The 21,015-nt window shown below is 37.6% G+C and overlaps 1 protein-coding gene and 1 long non-coding RNA gene across 24 annotated transcripts; both read left to right on the top strand.

Moving 5' to 3' along the window:
• The first annotated feature begins 3,692 nt into the window (after positions 1-3,692).
• On the top strand, positions 3,693-9,191 carry LOC110877654 (rhamnogalacturonate lyase B). Of its 2 annotated transcripts, none has more exons than XR_004866687.1 (15): positions 3,693-3,880; positions 3,952-4,001; positions 4,102-4,283; positions 4,436-4,555; positions 4,633-4,758; positions 4,841-4,982; positions 5,053-5,223; positions 5,298-5,453; positions 5,524-5,630; positions 5,695-5,785; positions 6,107-6,248; positions 6,334-6,490; positions 6,576-7,513; positions 8,573-8,699; positions 8,778-9,191. XR_004866687.1 is itself a non-coding variant. In XM_022125817.2 (15 exons), the coding sequence occupies exons 1-15, from the start codon at positions 3,829-3,831 to the stop codon at positions 9,009-9,011; spliced, it is 1,977 nt and encodes a 658-aa protein (XP_021981509.1). In that variant the 5' UTR covers positions 3,699-3,828; the 3' UTR covers positions 9,012-9,191. The 2 variants fall into 2 exon arrangements, 1 of the variants encoding a protein (XP_021981509.1); XM_022125817.2 differs by having other exon boundaries at positions 3,699-3,880; positions 6,576-6,695.
• Positions 9,192-15,667: 6,476 nt separating this feature from the next.
• Positions 15,668-20,411, top strand: LOC110877652. Of its 22 annotated transcripts, none has more exons than XR_004866686.1 (14): positions 15,671-16,359; positions 16,449-16,796; positions 16,975-17,414; positions 17,533-17,610; positions 17,685-17,772; positions 17,852-17,964; positions 18,063-18,150; positions 18,615-18,670; positions 18,842-18,920; positions 18,995-19,026; positions 19,112-19,180; positions 19,395-19,626; positions 19,948-20,055; positions 20,149-20,411. It is a non-coding gene; the product is annotated as an uncharacterized LOC110877652 (long non-coding RNA). The 22 variants fall into 22 exon arrangements; XR_002557207.2 differs by having other exon boundaries at positions 19,112-19,184; XR_002557208.2 differs by having other exon boundaries at positions 16,975-17,430; positions 19,112-19,184.
• Positions 20,412-21,015: the final 604 nt, after the last annotated feature.

Raw genomic sequence — 21,015 nt, 5'->3', positions numbered from 1 at the left:
ACGATACAACTTAGCTAGCTTCCTCAGTAACCGCATGCTAAATTTCAGGACGAAATTTCTTTCAAGTTGGGGATAATGTGACAACCCGTAACTTCAGGTTAATGCCTTAACCTAGCATAGTTAATTTTGTCATGCAATCATTTAGCATTGTTGGAATTATGTGTTACTTTACGAATGATTTGACAAATACATGAACTTGATGATGAAACTGTAAATTGTATGTGTTGTGTGTGTATTATGTAATAGATAATACTTAGGGGTGTTTAGTGTTAATAATGAAGATAAAACAAAACCTCCCAACCCTAATCATTCTCACCAATTCCAATCATACGGCAGTGAAAGTTCTCTAATCATTTAGGGTTTCACCAATCTCTAAACTCTTGATCTTTGATCTTTCAATCTTTCCAGAGCAAACCCCACGTCAAACCTAAGGTAATGTTTTCATCATACATTGTTATTCTTATTCAATTGATCTCATGCAAACCCTAGTTCTCCAAACAATGATTCTGTGATTAATTGATCTTTTAGATTGTTTGTAAGATGATTTGTAATTGTCTGATGATTTGCCTGTGATTAGGATCAATCCACATGCTAGAATAGTTAAACTTTTGGTTGATTCGTATGAAAGAATAGGGTTTTGATCGTACTGAATTATTGTAACTGTTGCATCAGAAACCATAATTTGGCTTGTTGATTCGTAGTGTTGTTGTTTAGGGTTAACAATCCGGGCATTGTGAAGTCACAAGTCTGAGTTTTATAAATGATAAATGGTCCGAGTTTTGTGATAGGCTTGGTCCGAGTTTTGTGAGGAGGTTTTGGTCCGAATTTTGTAACATGAACATGGTCTGAATTTTTATAGGTGAAGTATGGTCTGACTTTTTGATAGTAATGCATGGTCCGACCTTTTTGATTGAAGCATGGTCCGACTTTTGATGCCTTGTATGGTCCGAGTTTCATGATGCCTTGTTTGGACCGAGTTTTGATTGAATGATATATATAGTCCGAGTTTTATAAGGGGATGTTTGGTCTGAGTTTTGATTGAATGATATATATAGTCCGAACTTTACAAGTGATGTATGGTCCGAGTTTGTATGTGATACAGGGTCTGAGTTTTATGAATAATACATGATCCGAGTTTATTAAAAGATCCTTGGGTCTGAGTTTTAGTTATTGTTTAATGCTAAGTTCAAAACCATGTATGAAGAACACCTTGCATGCCACTGTATGTTACTGTATGATACTGTGTATTATTGTATGTTACTGTATGTATGTGTAATCTATGTTATGTCAATCTGTAAACAATTATCACACGGAACACAGTTGTTTGGACACCAAGGATTTGTAAACCTTATTTGAACGTAAACACTCACATTGAGTTTATGTGCAATGTACCTTAGGTCGTGTGTACGGACCTAACCATTAATTAACACTAGAAGCACAATAACAAACCGAGCAAAACAAGGTGAGTTCACACTCTTACCAAGGCATGGGATTCCCGGTGGGTAGGGAATGGGATTGAAGGAAAAGGATTGATGAATTATTTGGACTTACACTGTTACTAGACTATCTACCATCGTCCTCGGTTGCGAAGGACCCTTACGTAAAACCTACGTAATACTTGTGTATACTACTGTCCTCAGGGTTCGAGGGACACTTACGTAAAACCTACGTAAACTCAAACATACTACTGTCCTAGGGTTATGAAGGACACTTACGTAAAACCTACGTAAACCCCCGCGTACCACTGTCCTCGGGATAAGAAGGACACTTACGTAAAACCTACGTAAACCTCGTACGTACTACTGTTCTCGGGTTAAGAAGAACACTTATGGTTACCTCTAGTCTAATACATACACACATGGGAAGCCCCCACTAAATGAACATACAATTGACTTAGTTAATAACGCATGGTGATGCAACGAACTTACTATTACGAACTTATTTCCTGTGAACTCGCTCAACTAGTTGTTGACTTTCTGTTACATGCCTTGCAGGACCATAGGTACTCATGGAGCTTGCACGGGAGGCGCGGTCGTTGTGGACATGGATTGTGGGTGTTTCGATGAAAACATTATGACTCTTTAAACTTAATACTTGTGTTGGATTTTTCATACTATGCTTTCGCTACTTATACTATGTTTTGAAATGAACACCAATTGTATTGTGATGAATTACATTTACACTTACTTATTATTTACATGTTCAATATGATTGGTGGCTTGATCCTGGTCAGTCACGCTCCCAAGCGGTGATACTCCGTGGGTGGACTTTGGGGGTGTGACACAGGACCTCTAAGATATTTGAAACACTCTTAACCAAATTATGTCGTTCGGTGGAATTATTGGATTCCAAAAAAGGTTGGGGTTGTGACTTGAAGAGCAGTGGGTGAAAAGCTTCCGACGAGGGTGGCTTTATCAAAAAGAGGGGTTTCGGTTCATTGTTTGGACTATGTGTTATATGGAGAATACCAGGAAACAAGCGACCACATTTTCACCTCATGTGGTTTAGCCCAAGTTGGTTGGGCAGCAGTGTTGCAGTGGGTTAAGGCACCTCACCAAATTATTTTCAGCCTCCAAGACTTATTAAACTCCTACTCATCCATTGGCGGTTCGGTAAAAAACAGAAGACCTTCCATGCCATTATTTTAACTGTGATTTGGAGCTTATGGAAGTCCGGTAACAACGCAGTTTTCAGAGGACTCCAAGCATCGATGGATCATTGAAGAGGTCAAAAGTGTGAGTTACCTTCGGATTAAGACCCTAGCAAAAGTACAATCGATCACGTGGGAAGACTGGACCAATTTTTAGCTTTTAAAAGATCATGGATAAAGTTGGGTCTTGATGGGGTCTGTGTCTTTTTGTTGATTTTTTGGTTCCTGTATGTTATCCTTAATCTCCTGGTGTACTTTAATTTCTTTTGGTGGATGTACTTTAATTTCTTTTGGTGGATGTAACTTTGGTGCTAGCGCCTATATCTTTTGTTGGCCGTTCAGAAAAAAAAAAAAAGAAACTCTTTACCACTCCACCACATCTTTGAAGGTTTCTTTGAGGTCTTCAGTTTTGGTTAATAGCTTGGCGCACACTTTTTGTCATAGTTTAAAAGCTTTTCACATCCCCATTAGCTAAAAGAATGATGGTTATTCATGGATTGAGTAAAAGAAAGGCCATCATCTGCATTAAACATCAACGGTACATGCACAATCAAGTAATATGTTTTTATCGGCTGGTTCCACTATTAAGCTCCCTTTTAAGGACAATCTGTTTGTTCCAAGTTTTGATTATTTTTATTGACTGCAATTCCCATGTTTAGGATAAGCTAGAAACTCAAAGATTTATATTCTAGGTATATAGCAGTTGAAAAAAAAAGTTGTAACATTTATATATAAAGTTATTTATTTATATGTTTTATAATGTTTTAACCCGTACCTAACCTAGTTATATATGTATTCTTACATACATTACCGATTTTTGAATCTGCGGTGCGGTTTCTAAAGCGGGTTCAACAGGTGGTAAGCAGTAACACCGCACATGTTAAGGGGCAGAATTTTGTGTTTAGCAGGGTAGGGTTTGCTATTTAGAAAGGGGTAGCGACACAGCTTGTTGCTCGTCTACCTGCCATTAGTTTGTAATCGTATTGAGTTTGTTTATAATAAATAACAAAAAAACAAGCATAACTAAAAAAAACCTAGGAAGGAACACGGGCGGTTGAAGTTAAATTTGGGAGGTTAACCATAAAGAGTGACTGACGTGTTAGAGGAGGAGTGAGTCCCCCTCCAAATTCTCCTGGGGTTACGTAACCGGTAAATCATCTGGACCGACGGTTGAGTGAATGGGAATTTGGACAAGAGTGATCGAAAGCATCTGCACTTGTGGAGGAAAAGGTAAAAGTTCCTTCCTTGTGTGATTTCTGTTGTGCCTTTAGGGTTTACACTTACTTTATTGGTCATCGCAGGGGAGGAAATGTCATCTACTGGCGTAAGATTGCGGATCAACGATCACCATGTATGTAATTGTAATGTTACTTCCTTCTTCTCTCTCTCTCTTGTACACACCCTCCCCCCAATATTCATAACTCTTCTTTATAATTAATTAATTAATTTAGGTGGTGATTGATAATGGCATAGTGCAAGTCACATTATCCAATCCAGAGGGGCTTCTCACTGGGCTCCAATACAATGGCCTTGACAATCTTCTCGAGGTTCTTAATCAACCAGGTAATAGAGGCTACTGGGATGTTGTCTGGAGTGCTCTAGATGACTCAGGGAGAAAAGGAGTATTTGAAGTGTATGTTTGTTCTCAAACCTACCTACCATATAGATAGATGCAAGAGTACTTGTCCTCTGTCAAATGAAATTGTTTTTACTTCCAATGCATTCAGCTAGTATTATTTTTGTTCTACCTGTTAGTTAGAAATACAAGGGGCTGACTGTGTGCAGGATCAATGCAACAAGCTTTAAGGTTATAGTGGAAACAGAGGAACAAGTTGAAGTTTCCTTTTCAAGACCATGGGATCCTTCCCTTAAGGGGAAACTTGCTCCTATTAACATAGACAAAAGGTTATTTTCCTCTATGGCATACATACATAACATATATATTATATAATGTAATTTATTTCTATGATTGATTCTCTTAGGTTTGTTTTGCTTCGTGGTTCTTCTGGTTTCTACACATATGCCATATATGAACACTTGGGTTCTGAAGAATGGCAGGCTTTCAGCCTTGGGGAAACGCGAATTGCATTCAAACTCAGAAAAGACAAGTAAGCTAAGTTTTACTAGTCAGTCATGTATGAGTTTTCTTTCTGTGCTGTATTGAGTTGTACGTACGTACCTCTTGGATAGGTTTCACTACATGGCAGTGGCAGATGATAGAAGAAGATACATGCCCCTGCCAGATGACCGATTACCAGGAAGAGCCCAACCCCTTGCATTTCAGGAAGCCGTTTCCCTAATTAACCCAGTTGTGCCTGAATTCAAAGGAGAGGTAACCTTGGCTTCTTTTTAGATTCAAAATAACTGGGAAAAACGTTTGTTTTGATTTTCTACTTGTGTAGGTGGATGATAAGTATCAGTATACTTGTGAGAACAGAGATCTGATGGTACACGGGTGGATATCACATGACCCTCCGGTTGGATTTTGGCAAATTACGCCCAGCAATGAGTTCAGGAGCGGTGGGCCACTCAAGCAGAACCTCTGTTCTCATGTGGGACCCACTTGCTTAGCTGTAAGTAAAATCTCACCTTGTTATGGCATGGCATGGCATGGCGCCATTTAAGAAAATCATACTATCAATGACAGGTTTTCGTTGGTGCTCATTATGCCGGGGATGATCAAGTTCCAAAGTTTGGGCAGGGGGAGCCATGGAAAAAAGTGTTCGGGCCGGTTTTCATCTATCTTAATTCAACTACGTGTGGTCAAGATCCTCTTACGCTTTGGGATGATGCCAAAAGACAGGTTGAATGTAATATCTGTCATGATGCATGCAAATACTTATATAATATATATATATATTTAATTATACCAGACGATGGTTGAGGTAAATAGCTGGCCTTATAGCTTTCCAGCATCCGAGGATTTTCCAAAATCACATGAACGAGGAAATGTCAGAGGTAGATTACTCGTCCGGGACAGGTAGGCTCATGACCTAGTCGTTTCAATTTTAACTATTCCAACATTGAAATTGTACTTGTTTCAGATACATTCAGGATGATGAGATACCAGGGAATGGTGCATATGTAGGGTTAGCTCCACCAGGAGATGTTGGATCATGGCAAAGAGAATGCAAGGTAACCTGAATTTTCTCACACAAGCACGATAATAGCATTTGTGTATGGATATCCCTCTCAAGCTGTCCACCTTGTTTTCAGAAAGTTGATTTTTTTTTTTTTTTCTTTTGGTTTTATGAGCTAATTGGAAATTTGAGGGGACATAGACGTCCTTCTTCTAGCTTTTCTTTAATGAAGTACTGAACTGATTAATGAACTTGAGCATCCTTTCCAATTTCCAACGAGACATGGCTTCAGGAGCAACTTTAGCTTGCCCGTTGCTTCTCCGTGTTTTCAAATATTACAATATAGTTTGTTTGCAATCTAAAAGTTGAATGGCAGGACTATCAATTTTGGAGTGAAGCTGATAGCAGTGGAGATTTCTCCATTAAGAGTGTAAGATGTGGAGAATATAATTTGTATGCGTGGGTCCCTGGATTTCTTGGAGACTACAGATATCATCTTCCCATTACCATAACCCCAGGTTATTTATTTAGCTTTCTTCATTCTCAAAATAAATAATCAAAGTCAATCTTCATGTTAGTGGTTTGTATTTCAACTCATAATAGGGTGTGATATTAATGTGGGGAACCTTGTCTACGAGCCTCCAAGAGAGGGTCCTACTTTGTGGGAAATAGGGATCCCAGACCGATCTGCTGCAGAGTTCCATGTTCCAGACCCTGACCCCAAATATGTCAACCCCCTTTTTCTCAATAATCCCAAGAGGTTCCTTTAACATTACTACAACTTGTGTACTACAGTACAGTACAGCCATGTATATTTTCTTAATGTCTTTGCTGCTTTCTTTCAGCAACTTTAGGCAGTATGGCTTATGGGAAAGATATGGCGAGTTGTACCCTTATACTGATTTGGTGTTCACCGTTGGAGAGAGTGATTATCGCAAAGATTGGTTCTATGCTCAAGTTCCAAGGTACAACAAGTACACATGCAACGCTTTAGCTTTCAGTATGGCTCAAAACTGTCCATGTCAGATTGGGTTGACCCTCTACACTCTTTTCTTTGTTTAGTTTATGACTAAATACTAGTGTTTACATAAAAAATATTGTTACAGTAATAATATAATCTAAATCTCTTACACAAATGATTTAGGAGTTTCACCCCCTTACTTGTAGCTTAGCTATTTTCATGAGTAAATTACAAAAATTTTCCTTTATGCTTATACCAAATTTCAAAGACATCCCTTTGCCTTTAAAATTGACGGCTTTTGTACTTAATGTTTCAAAATCTTACACGTTACGCCCTTTGGCCCTAACCCAGTTAATTTTTATCATTAAGCCAGCCAGCCAGGTCACAAAAGGGTTAAATTGTCTTTTTACCCTATTTACATAAAAATATATTTTATTAGACTAGACTATAAACAAACAATATTAAAAAAAAAATTCATAGAACTTTACGTACCGGCAGATTGAATCTATCACACATTTAAAGGAATGGCAAACTAACTGGCAAATTGATTTTGAACAACAAATTGAATTTGAATGGCTGATTGAATCAATCACAAATTGCAAATGAAACAGCAGAATGAATCCATTGCAAATGGAATGGCAAATTGAGTCCATCACGATCTCTTGATATATGTAAGCCATGTGCCATAATCTTGTATCCGGCACAAGAGATTACAAAAATCGAGGGATATGTAGTAATGCTTCAACAAGAATCCTCTTTCTCATCCTCCCAGCAACGAAACTCCCACATGCTGGTATAACAACCACCGGACTCGAAGCATCGGTATTCTTCTAACTCATCCTTCACCATCAACTCCAGCCATAGTTGCTAATAGCGAATAGCGACAAGGGACCTATATGCTATATAGCGAATAGCAATAGATAGCAACCCCTATTTTATAAATAGCGATACACTAGAAAAATAATTTTGAAAATCTTTATATGTATATTATATCAAAATACCTTGGTATATATGCTATTTTGCATGTATATTTAACAAAAACCTATAAATCCAGCCTTTTTATAGCTATATCTAATTGCTATTTACATAAAAAAAAAAAAAAAAACTTATTGTCGCTATTCACGCTATTGGTCGCTATGACCCAAATAGCGACACTTGGTCGCCTCGCTACATAGCACGCTATAGCCGCTATTGACATCTATGACTCCGGCGGCACCACCACCCACCCAACTTCCTGTTTCCCCTCACAAATACGTGCAACCACGCAAACTAGTGTCTGGGGCCTACAAATCAAAACCCGTTTCCTCATTAGTGGTTCAGATCTACCAGAAAACAAACAAGAAAGGGGGCTTTGCCGTTCCATTTCTATCACCAGCGCCATGACCACGGAGACATCTGATGTACTCAGATCTTTGATTACCGTGCCATTACCAGGGATTCGACCCCCCATATTTTTTCTTCTTTCACGGAAATCATGTTCTTATTCTTTGTGGCAGCGGTGGTGGCCGGAGAATGGTGGGTGTGATAGGAGAATGAAAGTGGTGATCTGCTGAGATAGTTAGATAGAGAGTGTGTGTGAACTAAGTATTTTTATATTTTTTTTTTAATATACGGGAAATGACTAAACTGGCATCATGTGTCTTGCACATGACCCTACTTAACGTTTAAAATTAACTGGGTTAGGGCAAAAGGACGCAACGTGCAAGATTTTGAAACATTAAGTATAAAAGCCGTTGACAAGGGACAGTTTTTGAAAGTCGGAATAAACATAAAGGACAATTTTTGTGATTTACTCTATTTTCATTGACCTATTTGTGAGTCAAATCGACCCATTCATAACTTAATGGGTCGAAATGGCCACCTGACGAATGATGATTGCAGGAGAAAAGAAGACAATTCGTATGAAGGAACCACATGGCAAATAAAGTTTAGACTTGAGAATGTACAACGTGCTGCTAGTTATAAGCTAAGAATGGCACTGGCTGGTGCAACTCTTGCAGAAGTACAGGTATCAATCTTCAGAATTTAACTACAAATGGAAATAGGTCATCTGATCTCACTCATATTTTTTTTTTATTTCTTATAGGTTCGAGTAAATGATCCAAACAAAGCCCGCCCACTATTTACAACAGGTTTGATAGGCCGGGACAATGCGATTGCAAGACACGGGATTCATGGGCTTTACTGGCTGTACAACATAGACGTTTCTGGTTCATTACTTGTTGAAGGAGAAAACATTGTTTATCTAAAACAACCACGGAACCAAAGTCCATTTCAAGGTATTATGTATGATTACTTACGCTTAGAAGGTCCCGCATAGCATGATGGGCGGGTTTTTAATAAAGTGTGTTTTTGTTTCCACATATTATGTTGCTGCTAAATGACGAGTGGAGTGGTTTTTAGAACATTACGGATGCAGGCCTTGAGCTTGGTGTCCTAATTATATATTTGAAAGTTATGTATACATAGTATAAAGTTTTATATAGGTTACATCTGAAGATACACAAATAGTCCCTTCGCATGAAAACATATACCAACTTTGGGTAGACCTCGACTTTTGGTCCTACAAACACTTGGTTAGTGTATAATGGTCCTACGCAAACACTAGTAAATGTTGACTGCCACTGTCAACCAAACCTCATTGTAGGTACAACTTACTCAAATTTGTGTTGATTAGTTCTGTTTAAACATAATGAAAAACATGTAAATAATACCTGATACAGCAGACATGCCAGCAAAGAATCCAGACAGAGATGCACAACCATTTAGTTTGACATGATTGTCAACTTGATCTGGTTCCTCCTTAGGGTTGAGGTGTAAAGTTATGATGGTGATAATCGAATCAAAGGGGAATTCGGATGGAGAGAGAGGGGCGATTTTGATGTTATGATTTTTGTCTAACCTTTTAGCTCTCTAGTTATCTCATATATACACCCAAGAGTAAACCTAATTAGTTAATAAGAGTAATATGGTACATCAACAATTACCAACTAATTATATAATAGGTTATAATATATTTTGATCTATATAATATAAATGATTATATGACTACAAGATTAAACATTACAATAATAATATATTTAATCTTACATTCTCCCACTTAGCCGAGTGATCATTTATCATGAGTATTAAATAAGTCTGATCAGGAGTTAACACTTATTTTAGCTTTAAACCAAGAACCGTAGCAGTGAAATACAACCGTTGAATCATTATGCGACTCAGGACCCCTATTAATCATACTACAATCTCAATTTAAAACCTAACAGTTTTTTTGGGTAAAGGGTTACCCCGGTGATTCTATATATTCACAAAAAAATCAAAACAAGTAGTAAGGTAACATCCTTACTAGTTCAAACATGGGAAAATTATACTACAATCTCAATTTAAAACCTAACAGTTATGATCAAAATACGCATAAACCCTTTGTTTGATTTGTATTTACATTTGTCTATATGTCATTATACCGTATATGTCATTATACCGGCTAAACATATGTTAGAGACATACAAAATCAAACCGATGAGGAAAATTAATTAATAGTTAGTCATTCATAGCACGATATGTAGTTGCGCACGACCATCAATTAAAACCCGTCTCTTTTATGAGTTCTCTTAATAAGACTTATGGGTAATAGCCCTTCAGTTATAAGATCCTTAAGCATATCATGAATGTATTCGATACAAAGATTCAGAACACTGATGATCCTCAAGAAATCTTTGATTAGTAGCTTTAAATCGTTATAAGCTACTAGAACACTGATGATCCTCAAGGAAATCTTTGTTTTAATGTTCATCTAATGTAGCTTTAAATTGGTTTGTACATTTTAACATTTAACCCTTTTTATTTTCACTAGTTTACATTTGGTCCTTAGGTTTATAAATTATTACATGAAAAGTATAAAACTAACATAATATGTGTATATATAAATTCTAAATAGCGATTTTTATATTTTTTTTTGCAGTACCTTTGCCTTAGTATCTTAGATTTTTGAATTTTGCCGTTCCCCGTACCCGTATCGTCCCCGTACTCTAGTCCTTTACCCGTTCCCGTGCTACACAGCAGTAAAGTATTTGTAAACATATTTTTTTATATAACTAGCAATAAGACCCGCGCGCGTTGTGGCACGGATACATCACAAACATCGAATGGATTAGTCCAAACGTTATATGATGCATTAACGATATGAAAACGCGTGTTTCGACGTGTCTGTTTGAAGTCTATGTAACCAGTATAAGCAATGTGACTGGATCAAAACATAAAGTAAATCGAATTTATATTGTACAATCATAACATATCATATGTGACCCGACTCATACATAGAAAACGTTATAGGTATAACAGAAAAGCTGCCACGTTTAATCATAAGGGATTAATTGGAGCTTTTGAAAAAATGGAAAAAAAGAAACCACAATTTGATTCCAGTCGATTCGAAACAAACTTTATGAAACATTCATAAAATAAAAACGAAAACATATTATATTTGACCTGACTCTTTTCGCAAAAAAAGTTTTTGTCGAAACGTACACCAACTCAAATTTATAGTGAAATGTACATAAAACTATGCACGTAAAAATGTTTTTTAAACAAAGACGTATTATATTTGACATGACTCGTTTCGTAGAAAAAGTTTACGTCGAAACGTAGAGCAAATTAGATTCATACCGACACGTACATATAAATATGTACGTAAAATTAGATTTGAAGTAAAGGAGGTACAAGGGTAAACTCGAAACAAGTTATTAGTAAAAAAACTTAATAGGTTAAAAACATTCGTAAAACAGTGCCATGTAGCTCTAATGCCACACCACTGCTAGTGACCACCAACATCGTAAAAGCTCGTAAAAATAAAATAAATAAAAAAGGAAAATATAACACCAAACGAAAAGAGTACGTAAAATCGTTTAGTCACGCACACCCGTTGTAGTGTGTTAATATGAAAAATTAGACCGAAACATAAAACGAAGTAAATAATAACTAAGTCGATCTACGACCCGCGCGTTGCGACGAACCGGTCAAATGGAGAAAAATAGACGCGTTGCGACGAGCCTGTCAAATGGGAAAAATAAGACGAAAAAACGTCGAACCCCACACGCACGTTCGAAAGATTAAACGTACGGGGAACCAAAGTTGAAAATAAAAAAAAGGTGATTAAATTGTAAAAGTTGAAAAACTTTGTGTTAAAAGTAAAAAAATCAAAAGGGTTAAAATTGAAAAATCAACTTTTTTTTTTTGAAATACTCCCTAAACATATAGTACAACAACATATAGTAACAAAATGTTGCTAATTTATATTACGGAAATATAACAACACAATTTTAATATTTCAAAATTAATTTTCCTACCCGGGAGAGGTTCAGGGTTATAGCCTAGTAAAATATACTAGTTGATTTTCCGCTCGTGCATTGCGGCGGGGACCCAATGACTACAAAAGACGTGTCAGCAACGACAAGCAGATACCGAATATCAAAACATAAATAAAAATGACGTGGTAAGGATAGTCACTCCGTCCTAAAAAAAACGTTTTTAAATAACCTAATATATAATAATAGGACTCACACGTCCTACACGTTGGAAATTCGGTTGTTTTCAGTTCAGTTATTACGGTGCTAACACGTTAAAATATGGAAAAGCTCGGTACCGGTAACGGCACCGAAAGTACCGATCCGGAAAATCATCGAAATTAGTACCGTCACCGAAAATGCTCGGTACAATACGGTATGGTATTTGAAGGTAAAAATCAATAAATACAGGTATGGTGCTAGACCGGTATCGAACCGAAAGTAACGATTCTGAAAACGCCAAAAGGTGGGTACCAAATTGGTACCGAAAATGATTTGGCATAGTAAATTTGGTACCGATACAATACCGATTTGATTACAGGATTTGATACGATTTGCTCATTAATATTCTAAATATCCAAGTTAACTTTACATGCTACAATTCATTCATTACAGATTAGAGGAAAAGACAAAAAAGAAAGCAAAATAAGTTGTGTATATAAAACCTCATTCAAACGAAATAAAGTTTACTTACTGTGTGTATGAAAAGTAATCTAAGCAGTGCAATTACTTGCATTGTTGCGTTGATACAGGATTTGATGAGCTCGGTACCAACCGGTGCCGAAAATACCATTACCGAAATCCCCAAAAGTGGGTACCGGTACCGAATATACCTGGTACGGTTTGGTACCAGTCGGTACTTGTACGGCACCGGTATTTGAGGGTAAAAACCGGTGAACACCGGTGCCGAACTGGTACCGAAAATACACCGGTTTGATAAATTTAGTACCGATACCCGATACCATTTGCGATGTTACTTCTCATCCCTCTCGCTCGTCGAATCTTAATCGATCGCTCGCTTATCTAGACGCTCTTAATCGCATCAACTTTTACGACCCTACTATTGGATTAATTTCGGGACGAAATTTCCAAAAGCAGGGGAGATTGTAACAACCCGCACTTTCGTACGTTGTTACTACTCGATACACTCGTTACGCCTAGCACCAGAGATTCGGATCATAATGTAACTATATCAGCTAAATCGAAGTATAATCGAATAATTACGCATATTTTAACACTATTACAAAGCTATTTTCGCAAATAAAAACGCTCATGATGACGTTGAGTGAGGACCTATTCTACCCTCCTCGTAGTCGTGAGGTGTCAAAACGTAAACAACCAACGCTAACAAGGACTATCGGGTGAGTACCATGCCTCCAGCCGTCATGACGATGATGGCAATACGAGCAAGTAGTACCCCGATAATCACTGTGGCACATCACATCGAAGAACGCACTCGAAGGCACGCGTAACTCGATCATCGCACTGAATATTGAATATACAGATACGTATATACGACCCCTTTTTTATAAATATATGGAAATGTGGCCCAAACTATCGCAACGCACCAAAAACGAGGATCGAAAGGCCAGCCTATCGGACAGGACAGGCCAGCCGACAGGACAGGCCAGCCGATCGAACAGGCCAGCCTATCGGACAGGACAGGCCAGCCGACAGGACAGGCCAGCCGATCGAACAGGCCAGCCTATCGGACAGGACAGGCCAGCCGACAGGACAGGCCAGCCGATCGAACAGGCCAGCCTATCGGACAGGACAGGCCAGCCTGCCCTCCTTTCCTTCCTCCTTGCCTATAAATACCCCTCATTCACCTCCAACACACATGTTATCACTATTGCTGCTCGACCAGAAGTTCCAACCCCTTAATCTCCCGATTTCCCACGATTCTTGTAAGTTTTTAACCCAAATCTTGTACTTCTTCGATCTATATGCAATCCTTCATCTTTCTATCTTACAAAATTCGACTTTTAACCGTGAAATCAATGGATTTGGAGTGTTTTAAGGTGATGTCACCATGGAGTTCTTCAAAGGTGATGTCATCCCATGAAGAACAACTCAGATCCGAATGGTTTCCATACGATTTTACACAAATCTCGTCTAAATCTATCTTTTCTAATCAAGAAGTTACGGATTTGAGATGTTCTAGAGTGATGTCATCATCAAGTTCTTATGAACTTCAAGTATTGGCCTCATTCCACCAAGAACAACTCGGATCTGAGAAATCCCATAAAGATAATCAAGGTTTTCACATCAGATCTAAATCTAACAACGGTAGAAATAGAGCTTAGGCCGACCTTCTACTCATTCCTAGTGTCGTGTTGGTCAAGGATCTGATTCCTACCGAAGAGACGACCAATTCCGGGTTAAACACGGAAAAACCGCCAAGGACGGCCAGTTCTGATGAAACGGGGTGATTCCCGGCCGTAGAACAGGTCGGAATTGATGGGATTTCAGTCGTTCAACACGTCACAACAACGTCCCGACCAAAAAAAACACCAAAAAACACACGAAATCGTCGAAAAACAGCTGGACGGGCTGGCCGATCGAGCGGCCCAGTCGATCGAGCGGCCCAGCCGATCGGCTGGACCAGCCGATCGAACGGCCCACTCGATCGAACGGCCCACTCGATCGAACGGCCCACTCGATCGAGCAGCCCGACCGATCGAGCGGTCCATCCGAATGGGCCAGCTCAATCCAACTTTTCGTCCAGTTTCACATAATTCGATACCGTTTAACGCGTAACCCAATACTCATGTAATTAGTCTGAAATCAGGACATTCTCAGGCATCATCCCGTCAGTCCAACCGAATACGCACTGTGAGTATACTTGACCCCTTTTATCGAATTTTGGGTGTAACATACGTTCCTTATAAATCGAACTTATCAGACGAACGATTCAAATTGTTAATCTATCACTTGCGAATAGCTGTTTGCATAGATATACGTGATGCTAGTTGCATGTATGCTAGGACTTATACTCGTGACGTCCCACCCAGACTAGTATAGTACTATTGCGCCCGACGGGGTCTAGTTATGCCATCGAAGAGTCGAGCATCGAGGACTTAGCTGGTAGTATCAGTTTTGTGAGTATATATGTCATGTATTACGTTTATGCATGTGACAACCGACAAATTTTCAGGTTAATTCGTACACTTAACAAATCATGTTTTATTCCGTAAACGTGCATTAGACTTAATTTCAATTAATTAGTTCGCCATGTGTCCAGCAAAGGTCTTGTAACTTATACACACATGCATAGTTTACTTGTAAATGCATTATTTTAACCATCCATCCAAATCACTTCTTACTTTTATTTTGCATCACATTCTGTCAACATTTTAAAAGGAAAAAGAAGCCAAGACTAACTTATTCATTTTACTTTATAAAAAAAAAAAAAAACCAATCCCATTTTACTGTGGCCATCCCATAGTTTTGGTATTATGACCAACTCATGTCCATACTCTATTCCTTCTTTTTCTCTTCTTGTTGTCAACGATGGGAAGCATGACAAAAGACAAACCATCAATTTTATTAATTATTAAACCCATAGGAGCACTCAACCTCAAATTGTATATCTTTTAATTATATAATGTTAAAAACCATCACCTACTACTACCTATGTATAGTACACCATCTCTGTTTCCTTTCCTCTTGTTTTCTTTGTACAAGATTATCACCATCAAACTTTAAGATTTGAATGTCAGACACTCAATTGAGCATTACCCTAATATTATATTTAGAAATGTGATTGGGAATAATTCACTTCTAATAAAAAGGCCCTAGATATTTTTTTTATATAAAAAACCAAACAAACATATCACCCAACCTCTCCTCTCTCTCTCCCGTACAGATCCGGCGACCGGACTCCGGCGACGGCTCCGGCCGGTCCCGTTTGTTTCTCCGGTAGGCAACATCACCACAACCCTCCTCCCCTCTGCTCCTTCTCCCTCTCGACTTGTGCTCCGGCTTCGTTTACGGCTAACACCTCTCTCTCCTACTCTCACTCTACTCTTTTTCTGAACAAACGGCCGACCACCGCTCGATGGTGGCGGCGCTCAAACACAGCGGCAACAGCTGCGACGTACGACAGATGGGGGGTATGGTGGGGTCGGGTGGCGTCTCAAGGCGGAGAAGGAGCGGTTGCTCCGACAAACCTCCGACAGGCCCGACGAAGCTGATGATGATGATGTGGCCACTGTTGTTGCTGACTGATGATGATGGTGGATGCCGATGATGGACGTCCAGCGGTGGCATTAGCCGGCCGGAGACATTAGGCGGCGGGGGTGCTTTATTTTTCGACAAAGTTATACGGTAACGCTTTCAAGTCTCCTGTTCCTTCTATTTCTTTATTTTCTGATGTTAATGTCGATGATACTGATGTTGATAATGAATCGATGAAGATGATGTTGTAGTGTCGGCTTAGTTTCGGGCTATTCACAGTCAAAATGTTCGGGTTAGGTGTGAACTCGGTTCAGACATGGCATGGTTCAACAGGCTTCTTCATCTCAAGTGCAGTTCAGTTTCGTTTCAGATTCGGGTTTTTCGGCTCGGCTACAGTTTGGGTTCGGTTAGCTCAGTGGTGGTTCGGGACGACACGGTTCATCGGGTCAGATTTGGACTCGGGTCAACTCAGTTCGGGTCCGGGTCAACACAGTCAAAACTCGGTCAACCTGAGTTAACTCGGTCAAACCGAGTCAACTCAGTCAACGACAGTCAACGATGGTCAAACTCAGTCAAACGAAGATCCGGTAAAGTTTAACGATGCGAAATTAGTATAGATTGTTATAGTTCTTAGCTTTTTATACTACGCGAATCGAGCTCGACCGGTTAAACGTTATACATTAGTGATTTATTTACGATTTTTGCGAAAATTTATATATATATTGGTTTGGTTGAATTATTGATTGAGTTTGATTAAATCATCAGTTTGGTTCGCTACAAGCTGATGGGAGCGAGATTGAAGACTACTGAAAATGTGCGAAGACTTTGGAGGGAGTGGGAGATTCATGGCAACGACATTATTGATGATGGTGGCTGATTAGCTTTTGTTTATCTTTGTGTTAGTTGGTCTAGATAATAGTCTAGTGGGACGTTCTTTGTAGTTTTGGTTCTATTTTTGGTTCTTTCGTTTACTTTCATGGGGCATGTCCCATGATTGAACTAGTGTAGGCTCTCTACACTACTTGGTTTTTATTGGTTGTGAATATATAGAATCACCGGGGTAACCCTTTACCCAAAAAAAAAAGTATATTTCGGGTGATTTTTGACGTATTTCTTTTAACTAACTTTTGATTAGTAAACGATGTATCGTTTCAAGATGTAGCTCATGCAACAACGTTAGCTGGTTTTTAATTTGCACTACCCAGGTTCGTTTCCCGTTCGGTATGTTTTTTTTTTCTTCTTTTCTTTGTTATTTTTCTGTCATATGTCTGGTGATAACGCACGTATAGTTTCATTTCTCTAATATATAGATTTCCTTGCCAGTTTACAGTATGCATATCCCAATCAACAAGAAACTTGAGGTCGCTGTTAAAAGAACAAGTAAATCATTCCTTCAAAAGGGTATGTTAGTCTTTTCATATTTTTTGTTCTTGTGCTAATTGTTTTTTTAATGTATTTAAGTATATCTCTTTTAGTATGCCTCTGTGCCATTCTAAAGTGGAGAAAGTAACTACAGAAGACCTCTTTGAGCTCTCAGAGATTGAAAAGTACAACCTGGGAATGGTATTATTATTACCTGATCCACTCATGATCGTACGATATTATTAATTTAAACTGATCGACCCGTTACATATTTATGCAGACTAGGCATACGGTTTCTCTCTCTGATGTGGATAATACCCCAGAATCTTTATCGGTGTTAAGCGATAATGATGTACATGGGTTATATGACTTTCTTCTTCTTCTTAATTACATGTGAGTACATGTTCTCAATCAAGAAAGATTTAAGTTTTGTAAATTTTTAATATTTCTAACCTTTTTAAATAGTGAAAGTCTTTGTTTTTTATTTGCAGGTTTCTTTTACCATCTCTGAATATACTAGATGTTCCTTTACTTTATTCACCAGTACCATTTGAAAATGCTGCTGTTTTTGCAGCAGAGGTTTGTTTTTAACTCTTAGTAGGGGTGTTTGTGGTCTGGTTTTGACTAAAATTTTAGGTCAAACCGCTAACTACGATTTCTGGAAATGATAAACCAATTCAACCTGGTTGGGTGGCCGGATAGATTGGCTGTTTGAATTGATATTTTACTCCTTCTAAGAAAGTAAGTATAAAATTTTCAAATGATAAAATGGTTCATGACTATAATATATATATACATAACTACATATTCCAAAAATGTATTTAAATATAAATATAATAAAAGGTCAATCGGCTGGTTCGGTTTACATGACCGGTTTAAAGTTTCAAAATGAATCAAACCGTTTGGATCTCAAACTAGCCAGCTTGCTTCGGTTTAAGCGGTTGTGTGGGTTTCAACGTCATTTAATTACCCCTAACTATTAGCATTTAATATCATCAAACTCAGGTTTTAACATATTTGGTCATGGATTGTGCACTTCATAGGTTAAATGCAAGGAGGTGAGGAAAATTGATCATGTATTCGCTTTAAATGCAAGCAGGTACTCTTATGTATTTTTGACAAATATGTACTCTAATGTATTTATATACAGATATTCATTAAATGTTTATTAGCATGTTTTGAATTTGAGGGGGGTTATAAATTAGGGATTTTGGTTTATTGCGATATTTTAAGGGGATTTTGTGTAAATTGCGTGCCTTTTATCATGCAGGTATTATGGTCTCTTGCCCCATTGCTGAGGTGGGGGGTGGATCCTCTAATGTTCATTAAGTATTGAAACTCCAATTCAAGTAAGGTTTCTAATTTATGCAGTACCACATTGTTATTTTCCAGAACTTTAATTTGTTTCGTTTAATTTATGCAGTCCCGCACTATTGTTGATATGAAACTGCTCAAGTAACATAGAATTTTTGAACTCTTTGAATTAATGTTCAGGTTTTTGTTCATCCATCTTTTTGAATATCTTGTTGACGTCATCCAGGTTAACAAATTAAATGATGAAAGAATTTGGAGAAAAGGTTTTCGTGTTTGGTTGTTGATTCGGCGTTGAGTATGTAACTACTGTGAACCTTTCTACTCCAAACAAGTCGAATAAAGAAAACTTAACGGGTTTAATGGGTTTGCACAAAGTATTATTCTAACGCGTATAAGTATATAACTTCTGTTTAATTAAAAACTTGAATTATTTATCGCATTAATTACTGATGCTAGAAAATCTGGATTTTTTTATAAAAGTTTATGACTCAGACACTACATATTGGCAGGCTCAGGAGAATTCAAAGAAAGGATGGGGATATGGCTGTGGTAAATCAAAGTCACACACCCTGACCCACGGTACTTTTGGGCTTCTTGCACCATCCCGGCATACAAGCAGGTCAGCACATTTGGATGCATCACCAATGAGACATCACTGTTCGGAAGGCCCAAGAATGCCAGATGGGACACAGGGTAATACAATGGGAAGAAGGAAACCTATTCTAACAGGTTTACCATAAGGTTTGATATAGAGGCTTAACATTGTATTGGATTTTTTTTTAAAGAGGACTTAAAATCATAGTGGGTTTATGATCAAGTGGAGGTTTATGTAATGGGGCTTCTAAATATAGTATTGATTTTTTTTTTAACTTTAAAAAATAAATTAATGAGTTTGACCCATACTGTGTTTAACTAAGTTCTTTTATTTAAAAAAGATTGCCTGTGGAGCCCATTAGATATACTATATTTACCTACCCATTCATCTTTGTGAGTAGTGTACATCTAAACCATATAATTTATTGTCATTGCATATTACTGAACTAATTTGTTCATTCCCCACAGTCTGTGTTTAGAGACTTGAGAAATCACCAAACGGATTTTGTAAGCTGGTGTAATGCCAACAGGAGATGAGAGAACGTGTTTATCATGTTGTCACGGCAAAAAAGAATGGTATCGTTTGTTTTCTTAATCTTCTATGCCCTTTTGATATTTTATCTAAAAACAAGAAAAAAGAGATATAATAATTTTGTTTTCATTTTGCAGGAGTTGTTTAGAGATTTGAGAAGAATTTGCTTCTTGAAAAGATAGTGGAATCAGTTTGCTATTGTTTTGTTGCTAGATCAATGTACTTTTAGATTATTTCTCTAAAATTTTAAAAGCTTATTCTTCAAGATCGTGATCGCGATGAATGTGACAATCACCTCGCGATCCAGTGACAATCAGAGGGATGAAAATGTTTCCGGTTACCATCTTTGATGTATAAATTTTTGTTTCAATGAATTTAAAGTGGATGTGTGAATTAGAAATTTTGCAATTATCAATATATAAACACGCATGGCCAATAAATATACCTACTAAACATAAAATAGATATATTTTTTAGTAATAAATTTAGTTTTTATGTTATAAATTTCGAAAAAGCTTATGCTGGTATATGGCATTAGGATTATAGAGATTCTTAAAAAGCTTAAGTTTATAGAATATAAGACTTGAGGTGTTACTTTTGATCACTTGACTTCTTAGTTATAAAAAGCTTGCCTCACTTTGGCGCACTTAGACGCAAACTTGTCTGGTTGTTTTGAGGTTATGGTTGTACAGGAGGCGTAGGTAAAACCAAGGCACGCCTTTTGTTCATGCCATATTCAGTGCATTAGCAAGCTTTACATATGGGTTGTTTATATAGTAAATTGTATATAGAGCTTATTTAAATATAAATGTTAGGTTACTGTTGATATGTACGTATGAAAAGTACAAAAAAGATTTATATAGAAAGTCAACTTTGTTATTGAACGAGTCGTTAATGTCAAACTAGTTATTTTGACTATAGAAAGTCAATTGCATTGTTTTTAGTATACCATATTCTATTTATAATTTGAAAAAAAGTTGATTAAAAAGGCAATTTGGAAGTCAT

Source organism: Helianthus annuus, chromosome 9 (assembly GCF_002127325.2).
Source record: "Helianthus annuus cultivar XRQ/B chromosome 9, HanXRQr2.0-SUNRISE, whole genome shotgun sequence".
In the NCBI taxonomy this organism is placed as follows: domain Eukaryota; kingdom Viridiplantae; phylum Streptophyta; class Magnoliopsida; order Asterales; family Asteraceae; genus Helianthus; species Helianthus annuus.
The sequence above is the reverse complement of the archived record's forward strand: the minus strand, read 5'-3'. Positions and strand labels throughout refer to the sequence as shown.

What these genes read in the sequence shown, in the direction of transcription:
- LOC110877654 (XM_022125817.2), top strand. Translation starts at nt 3,829, where the DNA reads ATGGGAATTTGGACAAGAGTGATCGAAAGCATCTGCACTTGTGGAGGA. An exon ending in AGAAAAGGAGTATTTGAAGT is followed by an intron (nt 4,284 to 4,435) that starts GTATGTTTGTTC and finishes GACTGTGTGCAG; the next exon opens with GATCAATGCAACAAGCTTTA. An exon ending in CAACTCTTGCAGAAGTACAG is followed by an intron (nt 8,700 to 8,777) that starts GTATCAATCTTC and finishes TATTTCTTATAG; the next exon opens with GTTCGAGTAAATGATCCAAA.